General features: G+C 38.8%; 1 protein-coding gene across 1 annotated transcript in view; it reads right to left on the bottom strand.

Moving 5' to 3' along the window:
• The window catches only part of ADSS2 (adenylosuccinate synthase 2), a 37,740-nt gene extending 16,503 nt beyond the window's left edge, over positions 1-21,237 (bottom strand). Inside the window, exons 1-6 of the mRNA XM_049868587.1 lie at positions 20,955-21,237; positions 10,025-10,127; positions 8,739-8,807; positions 7,119-7,169; positions 912-978; positions 540-647 (exon numbers count right to left, since the gene is read on the bottom strand). Of these exons, the coding sequence (XP_049724544.1) occupies positions 540-647; positions 912-978; positions 7,119-7,169; positions 8,739-8,807; positions 10,025-10,127; positions 20,955-21,137 (581 nt within the window). The 5' untranslated portion in view covers positions 21,138-21,237. The remainder of the gene's footprint in view (positions 1-539; positions 648-911; positions 979-7,118; positions 7,170-8,738; positions 8,808-10,024; positions 10,128-20,954) is intronic.
• Between the last annotated feature and the right edge of the window lie 1,478 nt (positions 21,238-22,715).

Genomic DNA, 22,715 nt, shown 5'->3' with positions numbered 1-22,715 from the left:
TGGAATCACTGTATGGCTTTCTGATGATTATCAGGCTTCCCATGGAGATTTTTCCACAGAGAATCAATGTTAATGTGGCATTCCTATTTTCCAAGGTGAGCTTAGCACAGGATAATTCACCAGCACCGGAAGCTAATTATTTCTGGGTGGGAGGATGTAACGGAGTCTCTGGACTCAAAAATCTAACAGTCAAGATCCTAGGACATGGTGACCCCACCAAACTACTGTGCTACACCCCCCGACAACATCCCTGTTTCTCAGCAAACCATCCAAACTCTAATCCTTAAATATAATTCCAGCTTTGTCTTCTTGGGGTGCTGCTAGCTGCTATTATATCACTATCATGTGATTTTTCATGAAATGAATCTGAAATTAAGGACCAATTAGATGTAATATTAATAACTTTAATAACCCAAATTAAAGAAAAAAGTCAACCACCATTATTTAACTAGAATGCTGATTTTCCCAACTACACACTGGTTTGTTTGAAATTCTGAAAATCCATTCCGTTTTTCCGTTTTGAAACACAAGTTAGTTACCTCTCAGAGAAGCCATCGAAGTCAGAGACAAGATCACACATCCTAAGTCCACTCCGAGCAGCTTTGGAAGAATACACTGGGCCAATGCCCTTTTTTGTGGTACCCAAACTTGAAAACAAATCAAAACAAGCTTTAAGTCAGACAAGAAAGAAGCAGTTCTCACAGTTAGATCATCACAAAGAATTAAGTTACATATGACTAGTTTCTGTTCATGCTACTTCCTGTTTGTTTGTTTTTTTTTTTCTCTTTATAATCCTATTTTCTCTGAAGCCTAAAAAGGAAATTCTAGTATTTCTTTCTCTAAATGTATGGCCTAGAATTTTAACATGAGGGTCTGGGTATGCTTAAACATACAAAAAAACACAAACTTACTTTTTTCCTGCTTGTTCTTGTCTTTGTTGTTCCTGGATACCATCAGCTGCTTGATGAAAATCAAATACTGGGGAGAGAAAAAAAATCAAAGTTTGTTGTTGAAACAAAGTAACACAGGAAAGCAAAACATACTGTCTTTTCAATTACTGAACTGAAGTTATAAAACCTTTCAGTCTCATTTCATTATGATAGATGAAATGGATAAATTTTTAAAAATGACATTCAGGGAAGTGAGGAGTAGTTATTCAGACAAGGTGAAGATTTTAACGAGTAATATATACTAATATGAAAATATGCCTATACTATTTTAAAGAAGAGTCATTAAGAACACCTTTTTTTTTTTTTTTTTAGCTCTAAAACTCTACAAAGCTCGGTTTACAAAGATATCCACTTTTCTTCAAATTCTGGATTCCGAAAATCTGCTATTCATTTTGATACTTCTTCACTAGTCCAAAGCTATCGTTATCTCTCACTGAAACTGTAGCCTCTTCACACTCATCAAAAAAAAAAGAAACGCACTGCCATCGAGTCAATTCCAACTCATAGCGACCCTATAGGACAGAGCAGAACTGCCCCCATAGAGTTTCCAAGGAGCACCTGGTAGATTTGAACTGCCGACCTGTTGGTTAGCAGTGGTAGCACTTAACCACTACACCACTAGGGTTTCCCTTTACACGCATAGGCCCCTTTAATCCAAACTCTTTAGTGTAGCCAAAGCCATTTTTCCAAATCACAAATATGATGTCACCACTACCCTGCCCTTAAAATTAAATGACTGTCCATTGCTCAAAAGGAAAGGAAAAAGCTATCTTAATATGGCCTCCTTGGATAGTCTGCCCTTTCATCTTACATCATACTCCCCATGCTCTCTTCCTCTAGTCATAGTGGCTTTCTTTTGATTCCTTGGCTACAAGGCAGGCGCTGTTCCTTCTGCCTGGAATATGCCTCTTCCTTAGTACACACACACACTCTCATTCATTTATTCACTCCTACCAAGACTCCAGGAGTACTAGGACCATGTCAATTTAATTCACTAGCTTATTTCCTACAGCAATTACAAGTTCTCAGATATTTACTACTGAATAAATAGTCTATACTCTGCAACACAAGTGGTCGCCATGAGTCGAAATCAACTCAATGGCAACTGGTTGGTTATGGAACAGGTATATCTAGAAAATTTGGTGTCCAACCATGGCTTTTTTTTTTTTTTTAACAGCTTCATTGGGATATAATTTATATACCAAAATTTAGTCATTTGAAGTGTACGACTCAATAGTTTTTTGTATATTTAACCATGCCTTCTTTTCGTTAACGATGTTATTGTTTCCAAATAAGTTGAAATGTGTAAATGATAAACAAGATGACGGATACAAAGTTCTTGCAATTAGTGGTAACATCTGTAAAAATCTTAGCAAGATCTATTTTTAAGTGTTAGAAGACTAATACTTTAATTATACCCAACCCAGTGCCGTCGAGTCGATTCTGACTCATAATTATAGATGGTGAAATTAGAAAGGTTCAATAAAACTCAGCCTAAAACCACCCCCTGATTAACTCAAGTCCCTAAAACCTTAAATGTACTCTTCTCTAATTCCCCCCTTTTGAGATACTACTAAAATTTTTTGTCAAGGCAAGTTTAATAACCATAGCTTTGTCTGATCAACAAGCTTCCCTAGTGATTTTAATACTGGAATTTTACACATCTTGCATTAGTTGGTTACATTACAGAAGCTAAATTTTTCTTGGGTGACTTAACACGATTCCATGAATCAATTATCTGTCTCAGTGTCACAGAACTAGGTAGCAGTAACATCCTTAAAACAGCACTGGCATATTATGCACCAAAAAACATCTACCAGAATGTTCACAGCAATATTATTCGTAATAGTTCAATACTGGAAATAACTCAAATTTCTATCAACGGTATAACAGATAAATGAATAATGATATATTCGCACGATGAACTAGTATACAACAATGAAAAATAATAATTTTCACAGCTTCATGTAACAGCTCATAGATATAATGTTGGGTGGAAGCCAGGTACAGAAGAGTATATAATGTATGATTTAATATAAAGTTCAAAACAGAGAAACCTAATCTATGGCAACAGAAGTAAAAGCAGTGGCTACTACTCCAAACCTAGATTTCAAAGGTTTAAAATATTTTAAATCTTCTCAACCATTTCTCAGGCCTCTTTCCCTCAATAAGCAACTCTTGTATTAAAAATTTAGTTAGAGATCCTGTGTGACAGGAACCAAGGATAATGTTATACATAGGTCTTTCCATAGTTGCTTAAGCATTATAATGTAAAGAATTGGTTAGCTACTTTCTTATTTTTAAATTTCTTGCAAAGACAATTAACTGTTTGAAGCAAAAATACTAACAATGCATGGTGGGGTTTATAACATAATGTAGCAGTGGAATGTACAGCAATAGCACAAAGGACAGGACAAGGGAAATGGAAGCATTTTGTTGTAAGAACCCTGTGTTATATACAGACAAAATGTTACATTATTTGAAGGTAGGCCATGATAAGTTAAAGATACATATCATAAACCCTAGAGCAACTACTAACATAAATAAAGCAAGAGGTATAGCTAATAAGCCAATAAGATGACATAAAAATTACTTAATCTAAAAGAAAGCTGGAAAAAAGAAGGGGGAAAAAAAGATTAGATGGAAAAAAACAGAAAACAAAGAGCAGATATAAACCCAACCATAATGATAATAACCACACTAAATAGTCTAAACACTTCAATTAAATGGCAAATTGTCAGACCAGATAAAAAAGCAAGACCCAACTATTCTGTCTACAGGAAAATGCACTATATAAAACCACAGGTTAGAGCTGATTAGAGGATGGAAAATGATACACCATGCAAATACTAAGAAAAGCTCTAGTAGCTATATTAATAACAAAGTAGACATCAGGATAAGGAATATTACCATGAATATAAAGAGGGACATTTCATAGTGATAAAAGGACTAATTCACCAAAACATAATAATTTTAAATAAGCACACATCTAAGAGAACTTCAAAGTACACAAGATAAAAACAGACTTGGAAAAAGAAAAACTATTAAAAAAAAGGGAAAACCTAAATACACCTATACCTATTAAAGAAATGGAATTCATAACTAAAAAACATTCTTATAAAGATTCTATCAAACATTTAAGGAAGAAATAGTACCAAGCCTTTCATAAAATAGAAAAACACTTCAAGACAAGGTACTACAACTAAAGAAAACAGCAGACCAATATCCCTTAGGATAAAAAGAGCACTACATCTTGACCAAGTGGTGTAGGGCACTTAGGTGCTGAGTGTATATATGAACAACACAGATAAACTTCTTTCCCTTATGGACACAACCTTGTGTGAGTCCCCTCCTGCTCCTTTTACTCGCGGAGCGAACTAACGCCTAGAATTGACTGTATTAAATATAATGCAGTGACTTTTCAGTAATAAAACATTTTAAAGAATACATATTACTACACATATCACTACTTACATCTAAATTTTAGTCTGAGCTTATCCTCTCTGGACTAAGTTCTCTTCTATCAGAAGTATTACTTTTCTTTAAGGACATGCATTTATAGAAAAGGAAAACTCTTTAACAATATAATAAAATTAGTTCACAATTGTTATGGTTTAGACAGTATTACTTTCCTGTTATTCAGCTGGTCCTATGACCCCTTTGCATGACTTCTTTGTTGTCGGTAGTCTAAAATTGTTAAGTAACTTGCTTCACCACTGTGTTATACCCAAAGATGCAAGCTGTCAAGTGACAGACTCAAAGTGTTTATAATGAAGAAGGGTAGGGAACCTAGCCTGGAACCCAGTTATATCATTATGTCATAGGTCACTATACTTTCTCCAAAAGACTGATATCATCAGCGTATGTTTATGTCAACACATAGTCAAACTAACCACCTGATATTTTACAGTGAGATCATGTTACTCAAAGGGTAGGAACTAGGTATTATCCTTATTTTGCAATCCTAAATTGTGAAACTCTGATTGAAATATCAAATTTCACATAGCAGGCAGAAGACCATTAGAAAGTTCTGCAGATAAGTGGTAGCTTTCCTCATCTAACAATTCAGAGCCTTACTTTTTCCACAAGATAGGGACAAAGAATACCACAAGACGATACCTAAAAACCATGAGAGGGAAAGAAGTTAAAGAAGGCTCACGGTAACAGAGTAAAATATGTACAAGATTAATGAGTACTGCATAGTGGTGGACAAAAATACTACGAAAAGTACTTATACTATTTTTCATGATCTATCTAGGGACTATCAGTAAGAATAATTAAACATTAATAACACTATATTGCTTCCTATATTACAGCACTGTAGTACCAATATACCAAAGTTCTAGGATAAGCTAGTAACCAAAAAAATATTTTAAGCTATTTAGGTGTCAGGCTGAGAGAATGGCTTTTTAAAAATCAGATGCTTAAAATGGGAAACAAAAGCAACAGAGATTTACAACCTCCTTCGCCAGAAGAAATAAAACAAAACCCTTTTATCCTTAATAAATTGCATGTTATTATTTGGGATTATAAAGCTTCTTTGTTTCTTTTCTGCTATTAATTACTCTGAAAATAGATGGTAATTTTGCTAAAAAAAAAAAAAAGAACTATACCAAGTACCAAAGCTCTGGTGGCATAATGGTTAAGAGCTCGGCTGCTAGTCAAAAGATCGGCAGTTCAAATCTACCCGTCGCTCCTTGGAAACCCTACCGGGCAGTTCTACTCTGTCCTATAGGGTTGCTGTGAGTTGGAACAGTTGCAATGGCACTTAACAACAACATACCAAGTACCATAAGGTCTCCACAGAAACCCTTCAGCATAATTACAATTATTACCAATGATTTACCTTTTTATAGTTTAAATACAATCAGGTGAGATACAAACTACCCATAAGCTTACTTAAGTTTCATGTAAAATATGCAAGTATCCCACATGTTTTATCTAGTTACTCTAACAAACAGCTGTAAGTCTTCAGTACAAAGGCTAACTAATCTACTTACAGACAACACACAGGATAATATCTATTAATATAATAATGTTCTGCAGTGATAATCAGAAACTGCCCTTTTCAGATTTTATAGATGAAACAGCACTTGGCAAGCAATCCAGTGAGGATGGAGCCATTTTCACACAAAACTTATGATCTTAATCCAGTACAGTTTAGATTAAATAAGAGTTGTTTTTGAAGACTATTTTACTCGGTTTCTATTATGCACAGGGTTCAAGTTTGTGATTGTTACTTGATTTCTGCCCTTGGCTGGGTAATACTATAAGAACCCTGATGAAGCCGCCTTTTAAATGGAGGTCAGCGCCAGAACCAGAGCAGCTGTTGCCTCAGGAGACAAACATATTTCAATATAATTTAAGGGTCTGGATCAACCACATAGAAGTTTCCAACATGGCTTATAGTTCTGATTTCTTTCATAATTGTATTCTCTTCATCATGTCACTGCTACTCAGTTCTATCAGCTCAGGAAGAAAACCTCAAATTTACTGGTGGTGGTTGGAATTTCTTCTAGAATCTAGTTTGCTCCATTGGAGAAGCCAGTCTGAATAAAGTCTAAATCATTTAAAAAGCAATCTTATTACATTCTTGAGATTCCTCAGATAGCATACCTACTTTTACATGCATATTATTATATGAAATAAATGCTGTTTGTATTTTCATATGGCTTATTTTTAAATAAGCTTATGTCTCATAAAATACTGCTTATATTATTAATTTGCTTAGCTAACCCTTTCTTCAGAAATAGGCAAGAGCCTGTTGTGTGCTGGTTGAATCAATTTTGACTCAAGCAATCCTACAGGACAGAGCAGAACTACCCATAGAGTTTCCTAGGCTGAAATCTTCCCATAAGCAGACTGTCAGGTCTTTTCTCCTGCAGAGCTGCTGGTACGTTTGAACCGCCAACCTTGGGTATGCAGCTGAGCACTTAACCACTCCTAGCCCTTGTCAAAACAACAGAAACAATGAAAAAATCAATAGGGTATTATATACATGTATTTGGATCCTAATTGCTATAATCCATCCTAAAAAAAAAAAAATCCATCCTACTCGGTATTAACTAAAATTAAAAGACAAAATTAGTTATTAAATACTTTCATGAGATAAACTTCTGACAAAAAAAAGATGGCTGTAAATAAATGCAACATGCCCCAGCCCCTTACCAATATGAGCTCTGTCGGATATGATAAGCCTTTTTTCCCAGCCTTCCAGACCTAGAAGGAAGAGGGAGAAAAGATACATTTAACTGAACGTTTTGTACAATAATTTCATAACCTAAATTTCTTTACCAACACAATGTCTAAAAGTGTTTTTCACTGAAGAAACCCCTTTAGGGTTTTTTCTTCAGCAGAGGAAACATTATATTTATTAAGAATTTTCTCAACCATCATTCACAGTCTCATAAAAACTCTTATCTTTTTAAAAATGTTTTGCTCTAAAAAGCTCCAAGCTGCAAACCAGCAACACCCACATAAAATACTTCTAGAAATGTAAAAAGTAAACGGTAGAAAAATGCTTCCTATTGCTGGGGGCGGGAGAGAAGGAGAGGCAGAAGTTCGATAGAAAGGAGTTAATTTTGAGAATGGCATCCTTTCTTAAAAGGCAATTATAAAAAGTGTGAGCAAACAAAAGAAGGAAAACTTCCTCACTAATTCCTCCAAAGTAGTCTATTATTCCATGTATCACACCAAACTGTAATTATTTATTAATTTGCCTCTCCCTATAACTGTCAATGCCTTAGGGCAGAACGGATGAGTTTTCATAGCATGGGGCCTATCACCCAGTGAAGTGTTCAAAAAAAATGATTGCTGAATGAATAGATACATGAATTCAAAGAAAGGACAGAAGGACAAGTGGATAGGGCAAAATTCTTAAAAGTGATGACAGAGAGCAGCGTTTAGTATGGGAGCCCCAAGCTGACAAATGTGAAGAGGGCCTAGGACACACAGCCTAGGGAGGACAAGGGAGATGGAAGCAAGACAGGGTTTTGTAAATTTGGAATTCGTTTTTAGGAACACTTGAGGGGATAGATTGCTAATACTAAACCTGAATGATAAATTTTAACAATAGTAATATTAGAGTGAAGCTGAACGGAAAGTGTACTAACATTTTTCTTCAACTGTATATTATTTATATTCTAAACCCCCCTCACAGTCTAGTGGAGTTGCTAAGTTGAATATAAAGATGGTTCCAGAACTCCAAAAGAGATTAGGCAAGGTAGGAATCCAAGGCCATTTTCTAAAAGGAGATACTGCATACGAGGAGCATGTCCTTTATTTGGAGGCAAGAGCCTGAACGACCCTCCTCTCACCTGAGTTGTAAAACCAAGTGAGAGCTCCAGATCCTCTGACAACAGGGCTGACAGCACGCAAAATGGGCTCCAATGGTCTCCCTTGGCTGCCCTAAGCCAGTCCTCCATTTGGGAAGGAGAAGGATACTAACTTGAGCACAGGTGACAAAATGAATTTACTAATTTCTTAAGAGTTTTGCCACCAACTTAGAGCTACCTTATGATGATGCTTGCAGCAATCCTGGGTACGGCAAATCAAACAAAAGTTTGCAGGTTATCATGTTAAAAATTAGGACTCATATTTGTCTTCTGTTTAATACACTGATTAAAATGAATAAAATTTAATAACCAACATTTAAAATGTTTGTCCTACAACAATAGGCAACTTTAAAGTATTACTAAGACAAAAACGGTAAATTTGCCTGGCGTGAGCTCCTGATAAAACTCTACAAAAAATTACTGGTTACAAGAAAACAGACTTATCCTTTCATACCTTTTCCTTTTTGAACGTTTTTTTCTGCCTCCTCAAACAATCCAGGCAAATGAATTACCACACCATTTCCTAAAGAAAAACAAATAAATCTAAATCATAGACATTTACAAATATAAACATACATAATGATATTATAATACAGACATCTATTTGTTGATGGGTGCCATCGAATCAATTTTGACTCACAGCAACCCCGTGTGATAGCGTAGAACTGCCCCACAGGGTTTTCTAAGCTGTAATCTTTACACCAGCAGATCACTAGGTCTTTCTCCTGCAGAGCAGCTAGGTAGGTTCTAACTACCAACTTTTCAGTTAGCAGTCTAGCACTTCACCATTATACCACCCATTACCCATTGCCGTCGAGTCAATCCTGACTCATAGCAAACCTACAGAATAGAGTAGAACTGCCCCACAGGGTTTCCAAGGAACGCCAGGGTTTCCAAGGAGCGCCTGGCGGATTTAAACGGCCAACCTTTTGGTCGGCAGCCAATAGCACTTAACCACTATGCCACCAGGGTTTCCATTACACCACCAGTGCTCCTTATGATATAAATATTAATAATAGCCCTTTATCTATAATAGTAGAGGAGATACTTGGAATAATGGGACATTCTGATTTATTAGGGAGACAACACGGAAATGATTATAAGTTTTAAGTAGTGGTATACTATGAATATGTAATTATACATGGACTATAAAACTAAAATTATACTTAACACAATTTCAAATATCTTTGAAACAAGTAATTTTTTCAAAGAAACCAGTTATGTGGCTTTCAGCAAATCAAGCCAGATCACAGGAGGCTCTAGGTCAGTGTCTTTCAAACTGGAGAATCATATCCTATTAAAAAAAAATTAGTGGCCATAAAATCAATTAGCATGTTTTAAAAATTAAAAGACGAGAAAATGTCAGATTGTTTCACCTGTAGTAAGGGTTCAGAATCAATCTGTGAAACACAGACCTACCCTATTTTTTACTGTGAGTCACAGTCAAAGGTGGTTGAAAACCTGATTTGATGACCTAATACTTCTTAATAGAATTAAGGTTGCCAACGAGTACAGACAAATACAAAGTAATTACTCCAAAAGCATTACCACTAAAAGGTCCAAAAGAGTTAAAGAGCCAAAGTTAGGTATATTTCAGAAGGCACCGTGGCCATACTTTATAGAGGATCAATAAACCATTTGGCAAGAAACGAAATCAGTTTTGATAATGAAACATGAACATCATTATCAACTGAGGGGAAACAAAACCCTCAGACAGTCCAGGTAACACTAGGTACTTACCAATGAACGCAGTAACATTGGGGTTAATTATTCCACTTGGTAAAAGATGAAAATCATATTCCACAGAATCTACGACAACTGTATGGCCAGCATTATTTCCTCCCTGAAACATAAGAAACGGGAAAATTGAGCATGACATAAATGACAGAGAGTACATCTCCTTCCAAAGTGCATTAATAATTTATTTTCTGCTGAAATGTCATATCACTTAAGAAACCCAAGTATTTGTCACGTACGCTGCTTCTTTAGAGGCTTCAGCATAGCTTGGCTGTCCTCCCTCCAACGTCAATATAGCATGCTGGAGTGATAATCCAGGAAGTACTCTGGAAATTGGAGAATTCAGGTTTCAGGAAGATACGAAAACGTATCCCTTCTTCAGAGACAAAAGAGGGAGGAAAAAAAGCCAGTTTGTTACTCTGTTTTCTAGTATTATGTAGGGCAGGTAGAAACCCCAGCGGCATAGTGGTTAAGAGCTACAGCTGCTAACCAAAAAGGTCAGCAGTTCAAATCCACCAGGCGCTCCCTGGAAACTCTATGGGACAGTTCTACTCTGTCCTATAGGGTCGCTATGAGTCAGAATCGATTCGACGGCAATGAGTTTTTTTTGGCTTAGTAGCAACCTAGTTAATTATTTATAACAGTTATCTATACAAAAATATCTCTAAGATCGAGAACAGCAGTATATACAATTACCCTAACCCAATGTACACATTCATATACTTCCCATTGTCCTAAGAGCGTCAAGCAACTCCGTGACCTAAAGTTTGTACTCTTACATGGGCTCACCCAAGAAATCCAAGTACTCTTCCACCCCAATATTGGTTATCTCGCATCTCTCATTTATCAGTTTATAAATCAATCTTGTGAGTTTGGTTATTGTCAGGTCCCTGGAGCCTGCCCATCTCTGGCTAAGGTAATACACTTAGGACAAACCCAGTGCCCTTGAGTTGATTCCGAGGACAAGGACCCTCTAAAGCTCAGAGTTATACTATAAACTCATGATGAAACTTCACTTTATAAAAGTTAGCACCTGAACAGTCAAAAAAAGAGCTCAATATGAGAAGTGAAATCATAAAAGGTACAAGGATACTGAGGATTAAGAGGTAATTTATGCATATACAAACATATTTATTATGTTATTTTATTCCATATATATAAACGGTAGCAGACTATAAATACTTTGGTGGCATGCTTTTTTCAATTAACAAATCTTATCACTTATTCTATAATCTTCATTCTTTTAACAGCTGCATTGTATTCCTTTGCGTATGGGTGTTCAAGCATTTATTAAACTGGCCTCATAATGAGAAGCATTTAGGTTGTGTCCAATTTTTTACGATTACAAACAACATTCCAATAATCTTTCTTGTACATACTTTATTATCTTACACTTGTACAAATTTACCGCCAACTCTGATAGAATCCTAGAACATTATATACCAAAAGAACATAACTAACTTTAACTTATTAGTCTTCTTTAAAATAACTCACAGATACTACTAAAGACAATTCCTACTTGCTTTTTATAGTTTTTGTCTCCTTCATTGTAAGCCTTACTTCTTTAACTCTCATGACAATATTAACTTTTTTATCCCAAACTTCTGTGATTAGGGAAACTACCTCCAGACATTCAGGAATTAATGACAGCAAGAACCATGACAAAGAGATGATGATTGATTTCTTTTTTAAGGCAGGTGGTTGTGATTGGTGACTTCAAGAATTAAGTGGTTTAATTCCTTAGTGAGTTTTTCCAAGTTTCTAGGTGGAAAAGTTCAGCTGCAAAAGTCTTGAAATCACTCCTTAGTGCAAAGCTTGCTCACTTAAACACTAACCAACATTTTTTAATAACGAATGTCTTATTAAGAGTCGTTAATGGTTTTACTTAAATTGTTTGACTGAGCATGGAAATGTTGTTAAAAGATAACCATAATGGCCTGGACTATCCTATTAACAACATAAAAAAAAAACCAAACCCAGTGCTGTCGAGTCTATCCCGACTCATAGTGACCCTATAGGAGCACCTGGCGGATTCGAACTGCCGACCCTTTGGTTAGCAGCCGTAGCACTTAACCGCAATGCCACCAGGGTTTCCATTAACAACATACCCACTGCCATCGAGTCGATTCCGACTTGTAGCACCCCTACAGGACTGAGTAGAACTGCCCGATAGTCTCCAAAGAGCACCCAGCAGATTCGAACTGCCGACCTCTTGGTTAGTAGCCGTAGCACTTAACCACTACGCCACCATTAACAACATAGGGGAGGAAAATGTACGTGCTTACCGGTACATCTAGTCACTCATGCCCTAGAGGGAGTTTGAAGTACGGTACCTTCTAATCTCGAAACATGCTGCTTGGAAGAGTCCTGAGGTAAAACGAGCTGCCATGCATAAAGGATTTCATGATGAAATAATCTGTACATGAAATAAGGTTTGGTATACTGTCCTATTTCATCAAATGTGACAGTTGAAGCTTCAGTTCTGAAGTGTCTATTTGGATTGTGACCTAAAATATTTATAATTATGTAGACTGTGCAAAATTCACCTTAGGAGCTTGGGCAATTGTCCTTAAACACAGCTTATCCTGGTACACGCAGAGGCCACATATATAAACAGATAGCAAAACAAAGGGGTTTCAAATACGAAGAGCATCATTGCAGGCCACCACCTGAACTCTCACAGTCCCCAGCGAGTTACAGAGGAAGATACTCTTCTAATGTGTAAAGTGCAGGTTTCCACATTGATGAAAGAACTGCTTCTTACAAGGGCAACTCTATGTAGCGTGTCCCAGGATGAGCAGCAGCAAGGATATATTTGTTTAATCATGTTTAATGGTTCTTCTTGCTAACAGGGCGGAGGTCAAATGTGTTATATAAATGATGGGAGATATCCATATATATTTTGTTCTACTTTTAACAGAGGCATACAATTCCCTTCTCAATCCAAATTTTCCCCAAACCAAACATGTTTAAAAACTAGAAAAAAACAAACAGTATCATATATGCATTATTAATAGCTGTGTATAACAACCTCTTGCTGCTTTGCTAAATCCCCATAACAAGTACGATCCTAGTCACTCATGTAGTCTTTAATGCACACTTCTAATTATCATAGTTGTATGTTCTATATTACTACATAAACAGAATGTGCTTAATTAGTAATTGTTATGGAATAAAAAAGCTATGGAAGAACAATGTTGTCTTTCCAACCTATTATGCCAACATGGAAAATATTTTTTAATGATTCTCAGGTATCTTATTCATTGCTTTTTTTTTTAAACCATTTTTAATTTGAAATACAGCAAAAGATGAGCCAAACAAAAACTCCTATTTAAATCCTAGTATTTTCTTCCAGAAAAGCATTAAAAAAAAACCCAAACCCATTGCTGTCAAGTTGATTCTGACTCACAGCGACCCATATGCTATGAGTAGAACTGAGTAGACAGAGTAGAACTGCCCCATATGGTTTCCAAGGAGCGGCTGGTGGATTCCACTGCCGACCTTTTGGTTAGCAGCTGTAGCTCTTAACTACTACCCACCAGGGTTTCCCGAAAAGCATCAGAAGTCTACAATGTATTAGACTGCTGGAAAACAATTTACAAATAAGCACAACCCAGAACTAATGTTTCTCCATTCTTCATTTTCCTATATGAAATGAATTCCAGGACAGCGACAGGTTTTGCATGTTTGGTCCCTCTTCTCCCTTACTTTGCAAATCACAGTAAGCATTCCTTTGGCCATCCTGACTGATCCAGAGAAGGACACTTGATCTGGCCTGAGCCAATCAGATTCCTTCTCTCGGGAATTTGATTTTGAGTAGAGAGAAAGACAGGAGTGAGAGGTGCTGCTATCTTATGGAGCATTCCAAAGAGAAAAGCTGCCAGTTCCAGCTGCTCAGAGATCCCAGAAGCTGCCTTGATTTCAGGCCACCCTGAGGCCTGGCAGTCCTGCTCTTCCTTCAAACATGTTTCCACTCTGCCTAAGATAGGGTCTTTCTCTATTGCTTGCAAAGAATCCAAATGATTCACAAAACAAACTCACTGCAATGTAATATGGATATATCTTGCTCTCTGAGTTCACATCATGTACCAGTGGTAAATGAACATAAAAATGATTAACTGCTACATTTGTTCTTCCTAATTTGCCTTTTGGAAACCCTGGTGGCATAGTGGTTAAGTTTGGCTGCTAGGCAAAAGGTCGGCAGTTTGAATACACCAGGCACTCCTTGGAAACCCTGTGGAGCAGTTCCACTTTGTCCCATAGGGTCGCTATGCATCAACAGCAACGAGTGAATTGGATTTTAATTTTAATTTCAAGGTGGTTAGAAGACAAGTGTTTTGAATTTTCATTCCACGGCTCCTCAGAACCAGAGCCTGCGAAGCCCAACTCTAGAATAAAGTTTGGATCAGGAAATGTTGGTGTGTGTTTCTGATTAAGAAGCTCCAACGGTCCAGGTAAAGCTCATGAAAAAAAAACCACACACACACACACACAACAACAAAAGAACAACTAATTTGGAAGGCAAGAAATGGCATTCATTGGTCTGTAACAATTATTCCTGATGCTTAACTTAGTGTGCTATTGGGTCTTCCCCTTCCCAAATCACTGCCCTCCTCTCCGCCCCCAGTGTGTTTGGGATAGTGGTATACACTTGAAACAACGGCATCTCTTCCCCAGCAGAACCAGAGGCCCAAGCATCAAGGGCTGACAATTTCATGCTCATACCCCAGAGGCATTTCTCAGCCACTAGTTAGGACTCCTCTATGAGTCTGTGTGTCTTCCCTTTGCCCTTTCTAATCAGAAAATATGAACACCGTACTGTGATCATAGAGCTTGAAGTACACACCAATCGAGAAGTCAGAGTCGCCACTATGGATTACAGCAGAGAGCAGCCACGTTTCAGACCCCATGCCCCTGAACTACCCCAGCAACTAAAACAGGCTGCTATTTCTTGTCCCAGAGCCTTCAGACTTCCTAGGTATCCAACAATCTTTTGAGTCAATGTTCATTACCTACGCTGTTTTCTTGATAAAGGCTGTTAACACCTGTGTCTCCCTTTCCAGATGAAATATTTCACTATTCACCAAAACTAGAGCACTTACCAGTCCACAGCAATAATGGAATCATAAACAAGGATGACTGTTTCTATAAAAATATTCATGTAACTGCAACTAGCACGATTCCAAAGTACAGCAGGTTAAGTTACTACCAGTAAGTTGATCAAATTCAACTATTCAGCAGTAACCTGATACATGATAGGAACAGAAAACATATACAGGGTATTTGAATTTCTTTTCAGTAAACACATCCAAGTGCCCTGCTCAGTTACCTTTTAAAGGCTTAACACCCACTTTACATTACTATGATTAATTTCCAATTTCAAACACATATAAATGCCACAAAAATGATGGAAATCTCAGGTACCCTTATTTTACACCTTAAATTGTCATGAACAACTTGGAAAGGGGCGCTGCCTTGGAGGATCTTAGATCCCTTATTAAGAAGCTTCAGATTCCAGGTACCAAACTCTAACATACACACTCACTAGAGTCATAAACGTGAAGATCAGACATACAACCAAAAAAAACCCACACACATAAACCACTAATTCGCCGAGTTATTAAATTCATGAAGGTATTTTCTTAAAAACATGCTGAAATTGAACTGCAAGTTTCATTTCAAAAGAAAGCTTTCTACCATTAATAAAATCCTTACTTTAAAAAGAATTATAAACAACTTGATACTGACAAAAGTTCTAGCCTTAAAAATTTCATGGACCTGCTATTTTTTAAGTAGAATTTTATTATAATGAATTAAACATAATTAAAAGTTGGTTCATACAGTCCTGGAGCAGAGTAGCCACCAGAACTCCCTCTACTTATTTTCATTGCTTCAACCAAGCAATGCTGAATACCTCAATTTCCCTTTTTCTATTGATAAAAGTATTGTAATAGTCACCCATCTTCACTCATCAATATGTAGGTTATTCACAATAATATTTGAGGTCAAAATCTCACATAAAAAAACAAACAAAACCCAGTGCCATCAAGTCGATTCCAACTCATAGCGATCCTATCTCACATAGTCCCCAAAAATAATATAACTAGACTTGTATCCAGTTTTAGTACAAAGCTATTAAATACATACCAATTTACTGCTCACTCTAGATTTGTTCTAGGCAATAGTTTTTCCTAGACACCTGAAGCACCACCGAGATGATCCCATATAACTTAAAAATTCATGTGTCAAAAGTAGAGGTGATGGTATATCATATATACTAACATGATAGATTTAAATAGTGAACAACCCAGGACAACTTCACTGGCCAAACTTTTTGAGATCTACCAACCACAGCAGAAAAAGACTATTTTCTAGAATTACATGACATTCAAGTGAAATATACTAAGGAGATATATGAAAACAATAAAAATATCGGCTATCTATTTTTGCACAGATACAAGAGATATGACTTTAACAGAAACAAAGCTTTCCAACATAATGGTGCAATATAAAAAATAATAGTTAAAATACTAAATAACAATTATTAATCCAAGGAATGCTGGAGATTCCACCTTAAATTCACATCAACAGTCAAATTGTCCAGGGAGATGTTAAAATAATTCACAGGAAAGGTTAACTGATTTCCGAGATATTTCTTGGAGTAATCTAGCCACCCCATAAACATCTCTTGATTATTTCCTCTCTGCACTACATTGTACTAGGTACTCTGAAAGAAAACAAAACAAGAAAGGAGTCCACTTTTTGAGAAAACTTACATTCTAGTTGGGAAAGCACAGTAATCAAAGACAGCAAGATTTAACCAAGTATACCAGATATTGGTATACACTTACATACTTGGAAAATACTATAAACTATATAAAACACAGCCTTGATAGAAAACACAGGAATAGCAATTATCTATAAACCTGGAAGAATGGTTTCCCATTAATAAAATGCTAATTCTCTACCATCTTTAAAATTATGGGAAGTGGGTTGGGAGACAATTTTAAGCATACAAGATCAAGGCATTAAACAACACCGCAGCTATTTCTTTTAAAGTGTTTTTCAACCTTTATATTTCAAGGAGGCAGTCTGTTGTCTAGTATGTCTTTTACTTCACTATCACTTATTAATATCCCTTTTAGACAAAGCTGGTTTTGGAGTCTTCCATGGATACTAGCATCTAGACAAGAATTAGTAACATTTTTGCACTGTGTTTATTTTTACAGTAAGCTTTTATCTATAGCAAATTAGATGGCATACTTTCCCTTTATAATTAATTTTAGTTAATATTTTCTCTTTACATTAACTTTAAAACCCTGCAAAAACCACAAAGGGAACACTGCTCTAACCATTCCTGATTACAGGCAACCTTATGCCTCACTGTAACAAGACCACCAAGTTTTCTTTCTTCAAGAACAAAAAAGCCTTTGCTTAAGGCCTGGTGTAAACAAAGTCTCTACAAGTTTCTACTCAACAAAATAAAGGAAACAAAGTATAGTATTTTACTTTGAGAGGATCTGGAGGGAAAACAGTGATATTTAGGCTTCCTTTCAAATCGACTTTGAGCTGCCAGAAAGTGGTCTTCCAGTTCCCATACTTTAACCACTTGAAAAACTTGTACTAGTACCAAGCGTAGCCGCCACCCATCTGTCAGCGCGTGTTGCTATGATGCTCAACAGGTTTCAGTGGCACTTCCAGACTAAGACAGCCTAGGAAGAAAGGCCTGGTGATCTACTTCCAAAAAATTAGCCAGTGAAAACCTTATGGATCACAAGAGTCGGATCCCATTGTGCATGGGGTTGCTATGAGTTTGGGGCTGACTCCACAGCAGCTAACAAGTACCCTTCTCTAATATTTCAGGGAGAACTAACTGCTTTCTCCTGACCGGGCCCCCATGTATATATATATATATATATATATATATATATATATACACACACACATACATACATACATACATACACACATACACATATATATGCATATATGTACATATATATATAGCCATCCTGGTAATTACCTGTTAGCACAGCAGTTCTATACTAGACTGTGAGCTCCCTGTAGCGCAACCCCTACCTCTTCAACTCCAGGGCTACGTGCTCCCCTGTTGATGAATGGTAAGTCTCCTCTTTTTCTTAAAAAACTGTGCTGATTTAAAATTAAGGAATCAGCAGTGATTGTCCTTTGATGTGAGTCCTACACACTTATTTATGGATTTAGGGTACCCAGAAAGTTATAACTCCCCATAAATCCAGAATCTGAAAGATATAAGCCTTAAGTGCTATATTGATGAAAATGTCATTAATTTTGCATCTATTCTTTCCAAAAAGGCATTTTATATATTAAAATATATAGTTAAATGTAATGTTAGTTTAAAAAAAAAAACCATATTTTAAGCTATATACTGTGAGAAACTCATTTGACACTTCCATTGTTAAACATGGATACATTATGTTTACACTACTTTTGGAGAAATAATGCTGGATAAAATTTGAGTCCATGGTATGAATATGGCAAAAATCAACAACATTAAACTCTAACAAAGTATGTATTCCCAAAAACACACAAAACTTGAAATATCAGACAAGGCAATCAAGCTTAAAATGTCTTTCCTAATACTGGCTTTTCTCAGCTCTCTATACGTACACATTAAGAATTTCAACACGCTCCACTGTCTTCGTTTTTATATGCCAGGAGAACTTCATTAAGTAGATGTCGACTTACTCATACTACTGACCAAAGGTGAATCATAAAAGTGGTATGCTTAAATCTATTCATTACTTATCTACTTTTCACTAACAAGACTAATTAGAATCCTTCTAATGATCGGCTTTTAAAAAGCACTAGAAAAATGTAAAGGTTTTTAGAATTTATAATAGGGAAGGCAATAAGTCAAAAAGTTTACAGGTGAGGAAACTGGGCCTAACAAGTCTGCTCAATTATCTCTCCACTATCTTCAGCTATGGATGGCACTGGGTTTGGTTTTTTTTTTTTATCTTCAGCTAACATTTTAAAGCCAAACTTGGCTCCTTCTCAATTACTTCTCTAGGCTTTCCAAGGGCATCAGATCAGACTGATCCATGACCTCAGGATAAGTTCCATGGTGATATAATAATACCTTCTCCAATCTGCAAACCAACTCTAATATACTTCAAAGGGATATTAAAATTAAGGATTGTTTAGAATAAATGCTGTAATAGTTATATTCCGAGAACCTACTTACAACCCATAATGTGACTCAGCCTGAGCATTACTTTTTCGTGGTAAAGGGGATGCCAGGCGTGACATGGAGTACAGGAGCCAAGCAGGCCTCAGCCTCTCTCCCCTTCTACCTAGCAAGAAGTAGGTAGTCCCATCCTTCTCCCTCATAGCATGGCCAGACCTTAGGGCAAAGGTGGAGGCTGGGCTTCTGGAACTGCAAGGAAAGTAGTGTGGGGCAGGAATTCAATGGTAACACTTTTGGGAGTGCTTTTTAGGAAACTCTGGTGGTGCAGTGGTTAAGAGCTATGGCTGCTAACCAGAAGATCGGCAGTTCAAATCCACCAGACTCTCCTTAGAAAGCCCATGAGGCAGTTCTAGCCTGTCCTATAGACTATCAGCCGGAATGAACTCGAAGCCTGCAGGTTTATTAAGGTGTGCTTGGGTGTTTTTTGTTGTTGTTGTTGGGAAGGGGTGGAGGAATAGGAGGTTGTGTAAGGGAAGGAGAGGTCCTAGCACTGGTAATGGGCAACTGATGCAACAGCTATCCTGGCCAAGGAATGGGTGTGAGGGGGAGGTGGATTTCTGAATGCAGAAAACAGGGTAAGTCAGGGAATACGTCCATCAAGCTTTTCATGTAACTGTAATTTCCTTGTTTCTGCACACTCACATGGTATTCAATTGTAAGTACAAGGCTTCCAATCAAGTGAGTCTACTAACTTGTTAGAACACACACAAACATCATCACATTATGGCATGTACATTCAAGAACAAGAAATATTCTTGCAACCTAAACAGACAACAGACATTCTCAGATATTACCTTTTGCTTTGAAAGTGGTATTGCTCAAATATTTCAAACGCTGAAACTGGGGATAATTATCTGAGAACCTTCACAAAGGCCTAGCCTTTAGGCTGCTTTCAAAGCAAAGGACAAATAAGAAGAAAGGGTACACAGAAAACCACGTGTCTCCCGGTAGGAAGTACATTACCACTCCATTTCCCCAAGTTCACTTTCTACGTGCCCCTAACGATGTAGATATTTCTAAATACTAGATGTAACCTCCATGTGTTTACTTTCCTCACTCTTTTAACAGGGCAAGGATTTCTTCCTCTGGGACCAACAAATAAAAGTAATCTCTCAATATTAATTCATGGGATAACGAGTGAAAACAAGAAAAAAAAAAAAAAAAAAACGAGGCGCAAAGCCCAGAGGAGGGCTCTGATGTCAACAAACTGGACCGGAGGAAGCACAGCTCTGCATGCCCGGGGCCTGCAGGTAAGGGAGTGGCGAGTCCGGATTTCGGGGCGTTTCGGAACCATCCGATCCTACTTGGGCCCCGGGGTGGGTGCCGCTGCTGCGCCAGGTCTCCGCCCGGAGTCAGGGGCAGGCCTCGGGCAGTAGCTCCTCAAACCCGGACCCCACACCGCCCCACCCCGTCCCCGTCCCTAGGGCTGAACACCTCCCGGGCATCGCGCGCCTCCCAAAGCCTCTCCATCAACCCGCGTTGTCCTCCAGAGCCACCCTCTCCCCTCAGCCCAAGACCCCAGGTCAGGGGGTCCCTGACCTCCCGCCATTTCTTCAAGTCGCCGCGGCTTGCAGCAAGAGACAACCTCAAGGTGACACCTCCTTTTGGCCGGTAGATTCGGGCTCTGGGCCCGAGTTCCCGGGCACCGGAGGCCAGGCAGCCGAGCTCCGGGCCCGGTTTGCCGCCCCAGCCCCGTCGCCTCACCTGGCAGCGGCAAACGATGTCGGCGTCCTGCGATAGTAGATCCACCACCTTCCCTTTGCCTTCGTCGCCCCACTGCGCGCCGAGCACCACCGTCACCCGGTTCCCCCCGGGCCGCGCCCTGGGGCCGCCGCAGTCGCCGTTGGGCAGGGAGGATGCCGCCGGCTTGGTCTCGGCGAACGCCATGGTTCCAGCCACCAGAGCAGAGCCCGCAGGAGCCGCCGGGGAAGACTGCGCGACCTGAGCCGCTGTGCGGCCGCAAGCCACATGCGGAGGAGGAAGGAGCCAGCGGCCGGCCCCGCCCCCGCCCCCGGCCGGGCCGCCACCCGCCCGCCAGGCCCCGCCCCGCTCCTCGCCACAGCCGGCTCAGTGGGGGACCATCACTGCCCCGCGCAGGCCGGCGCTGGCAGCACCGCCCGGAGGAAGAGGCCCTGGTGGCGGCAACTGCCGCCACCCGGCACCGGAGGCCGCGCCCCTTCCGCGGTCTGGCGCGCCAGTCTAGTCAGAACCCTGCGAGCTAGAGGGAGCAGGGGCGGGGCCTCGAGCGCGCTTCTCGCTCCCTAACGCCCCGCCTACCCGCCCTTCGGCGTTTCAAACCTGAGAGGCGCGGCGGGGCGAACTGGAATGTCGGACTACAACTTCCGGCATGCAACGCTCTGGGCTGAAGGATGCCTTCTGGTGCCATAGTGTTTGCCATCTGCGGCTTCCGTCTCTGAAAGCGTGCGTTTTTAATGAAAAAAAAAGAAGTTTGTTTTTGTTAAGGAAGGAGATAGCGTGTACAAAACACAAAGGGGGAATTTCAAAATACAAATAGCAAAGTGTATTTGGAAAAGCAAAATTGGAAAGTATAGATTTGGGATTGGAAAGTTAAGTTCTAGAAGTGAGAGCGCAGATGGAGACAGGGATTCAAAAGAGCAAACTCGAGTAGGACAATAGGGTAAAGGACATTAGACCTGAAAATCTAGGAATCAACTAGAGTCTTAAGTCCTCTCATTTTACACAGTAGCAGAGACTCAAGAGAGGAGGAGTGAATTACGGATGTCTTATAGTATATGCCAGATGCTGTAAAGAACTTAGCTTTTTTAATCCCCACAACCGAATGAGGTAGATGGTACAATCTTTTCCTTATTTTACAGGGTTCTGGGGGTCTAAAAAGTGAGGTAACTTGCTCTAATGAGGCCTGAATTGGTACCTAGACAGTCAGTCCAGAGCCCATGTCCTTGCTGTATACATCCCACTCCCCTTAGTGTTTCAGTTGCAGCTAGATTCCAGAGTATACTTAACTTTGATCCGATGCTTTTTCAGCTACAATACAAATTAACTACGACATTGAATTCTGATAAAAGTTGCTTAAGGGAAAAAAGAAAAAGGGAATATAATCGTATTATATGTAATGTCTCCCAAATCATGTATATACTGTCAGGTTTGTTCACTAACAGTCCCCACAGCACATTTTCTACCACTCGTTTGTCAGTTTGTCGTAGTGTGGTGGGTACTGTGGTGGCTTGCGTGTTGCTGTGATACTGCAAGCTTTGCCACTGGTATTTCAAACTCCAGCACCATCACCCTTGGTGGATAGGTTTCAGCTGAGCTTCCAGACTAAGACACACTAGGAAGAAGGACCTGGGGGTCTACCTCTGAAAAAATTGGCTAGTGAAAAACTTATGAATAGTAGAGGGACATTGTGTGACATAATGCAAGAAAATGAGCCCCGCAGGTTCGAAGGCACTCAAATTATGACTGCAGAAGAGCTGCCTCCTCAAA

This window comes from Elephas maximus, chromosome 24 (assembly GCF_024166365.1).
Source record: "Elephas maximus indicus isolate mEleMax1 chromosome 24, mEleMax1 primary haplotype, whole genome shotgun sequence".
Classification (NCBI taxonomy): Eukaryota; Metazoa; Chordata; class Mammalia; order Proboscidea; family Elephantidae; genus Elephas; species Elephas maximus.
Note: the sequence above shows the minus strand (reverse complement) of the source record. Positions and strands in the feature narration are given on the sequence as shown.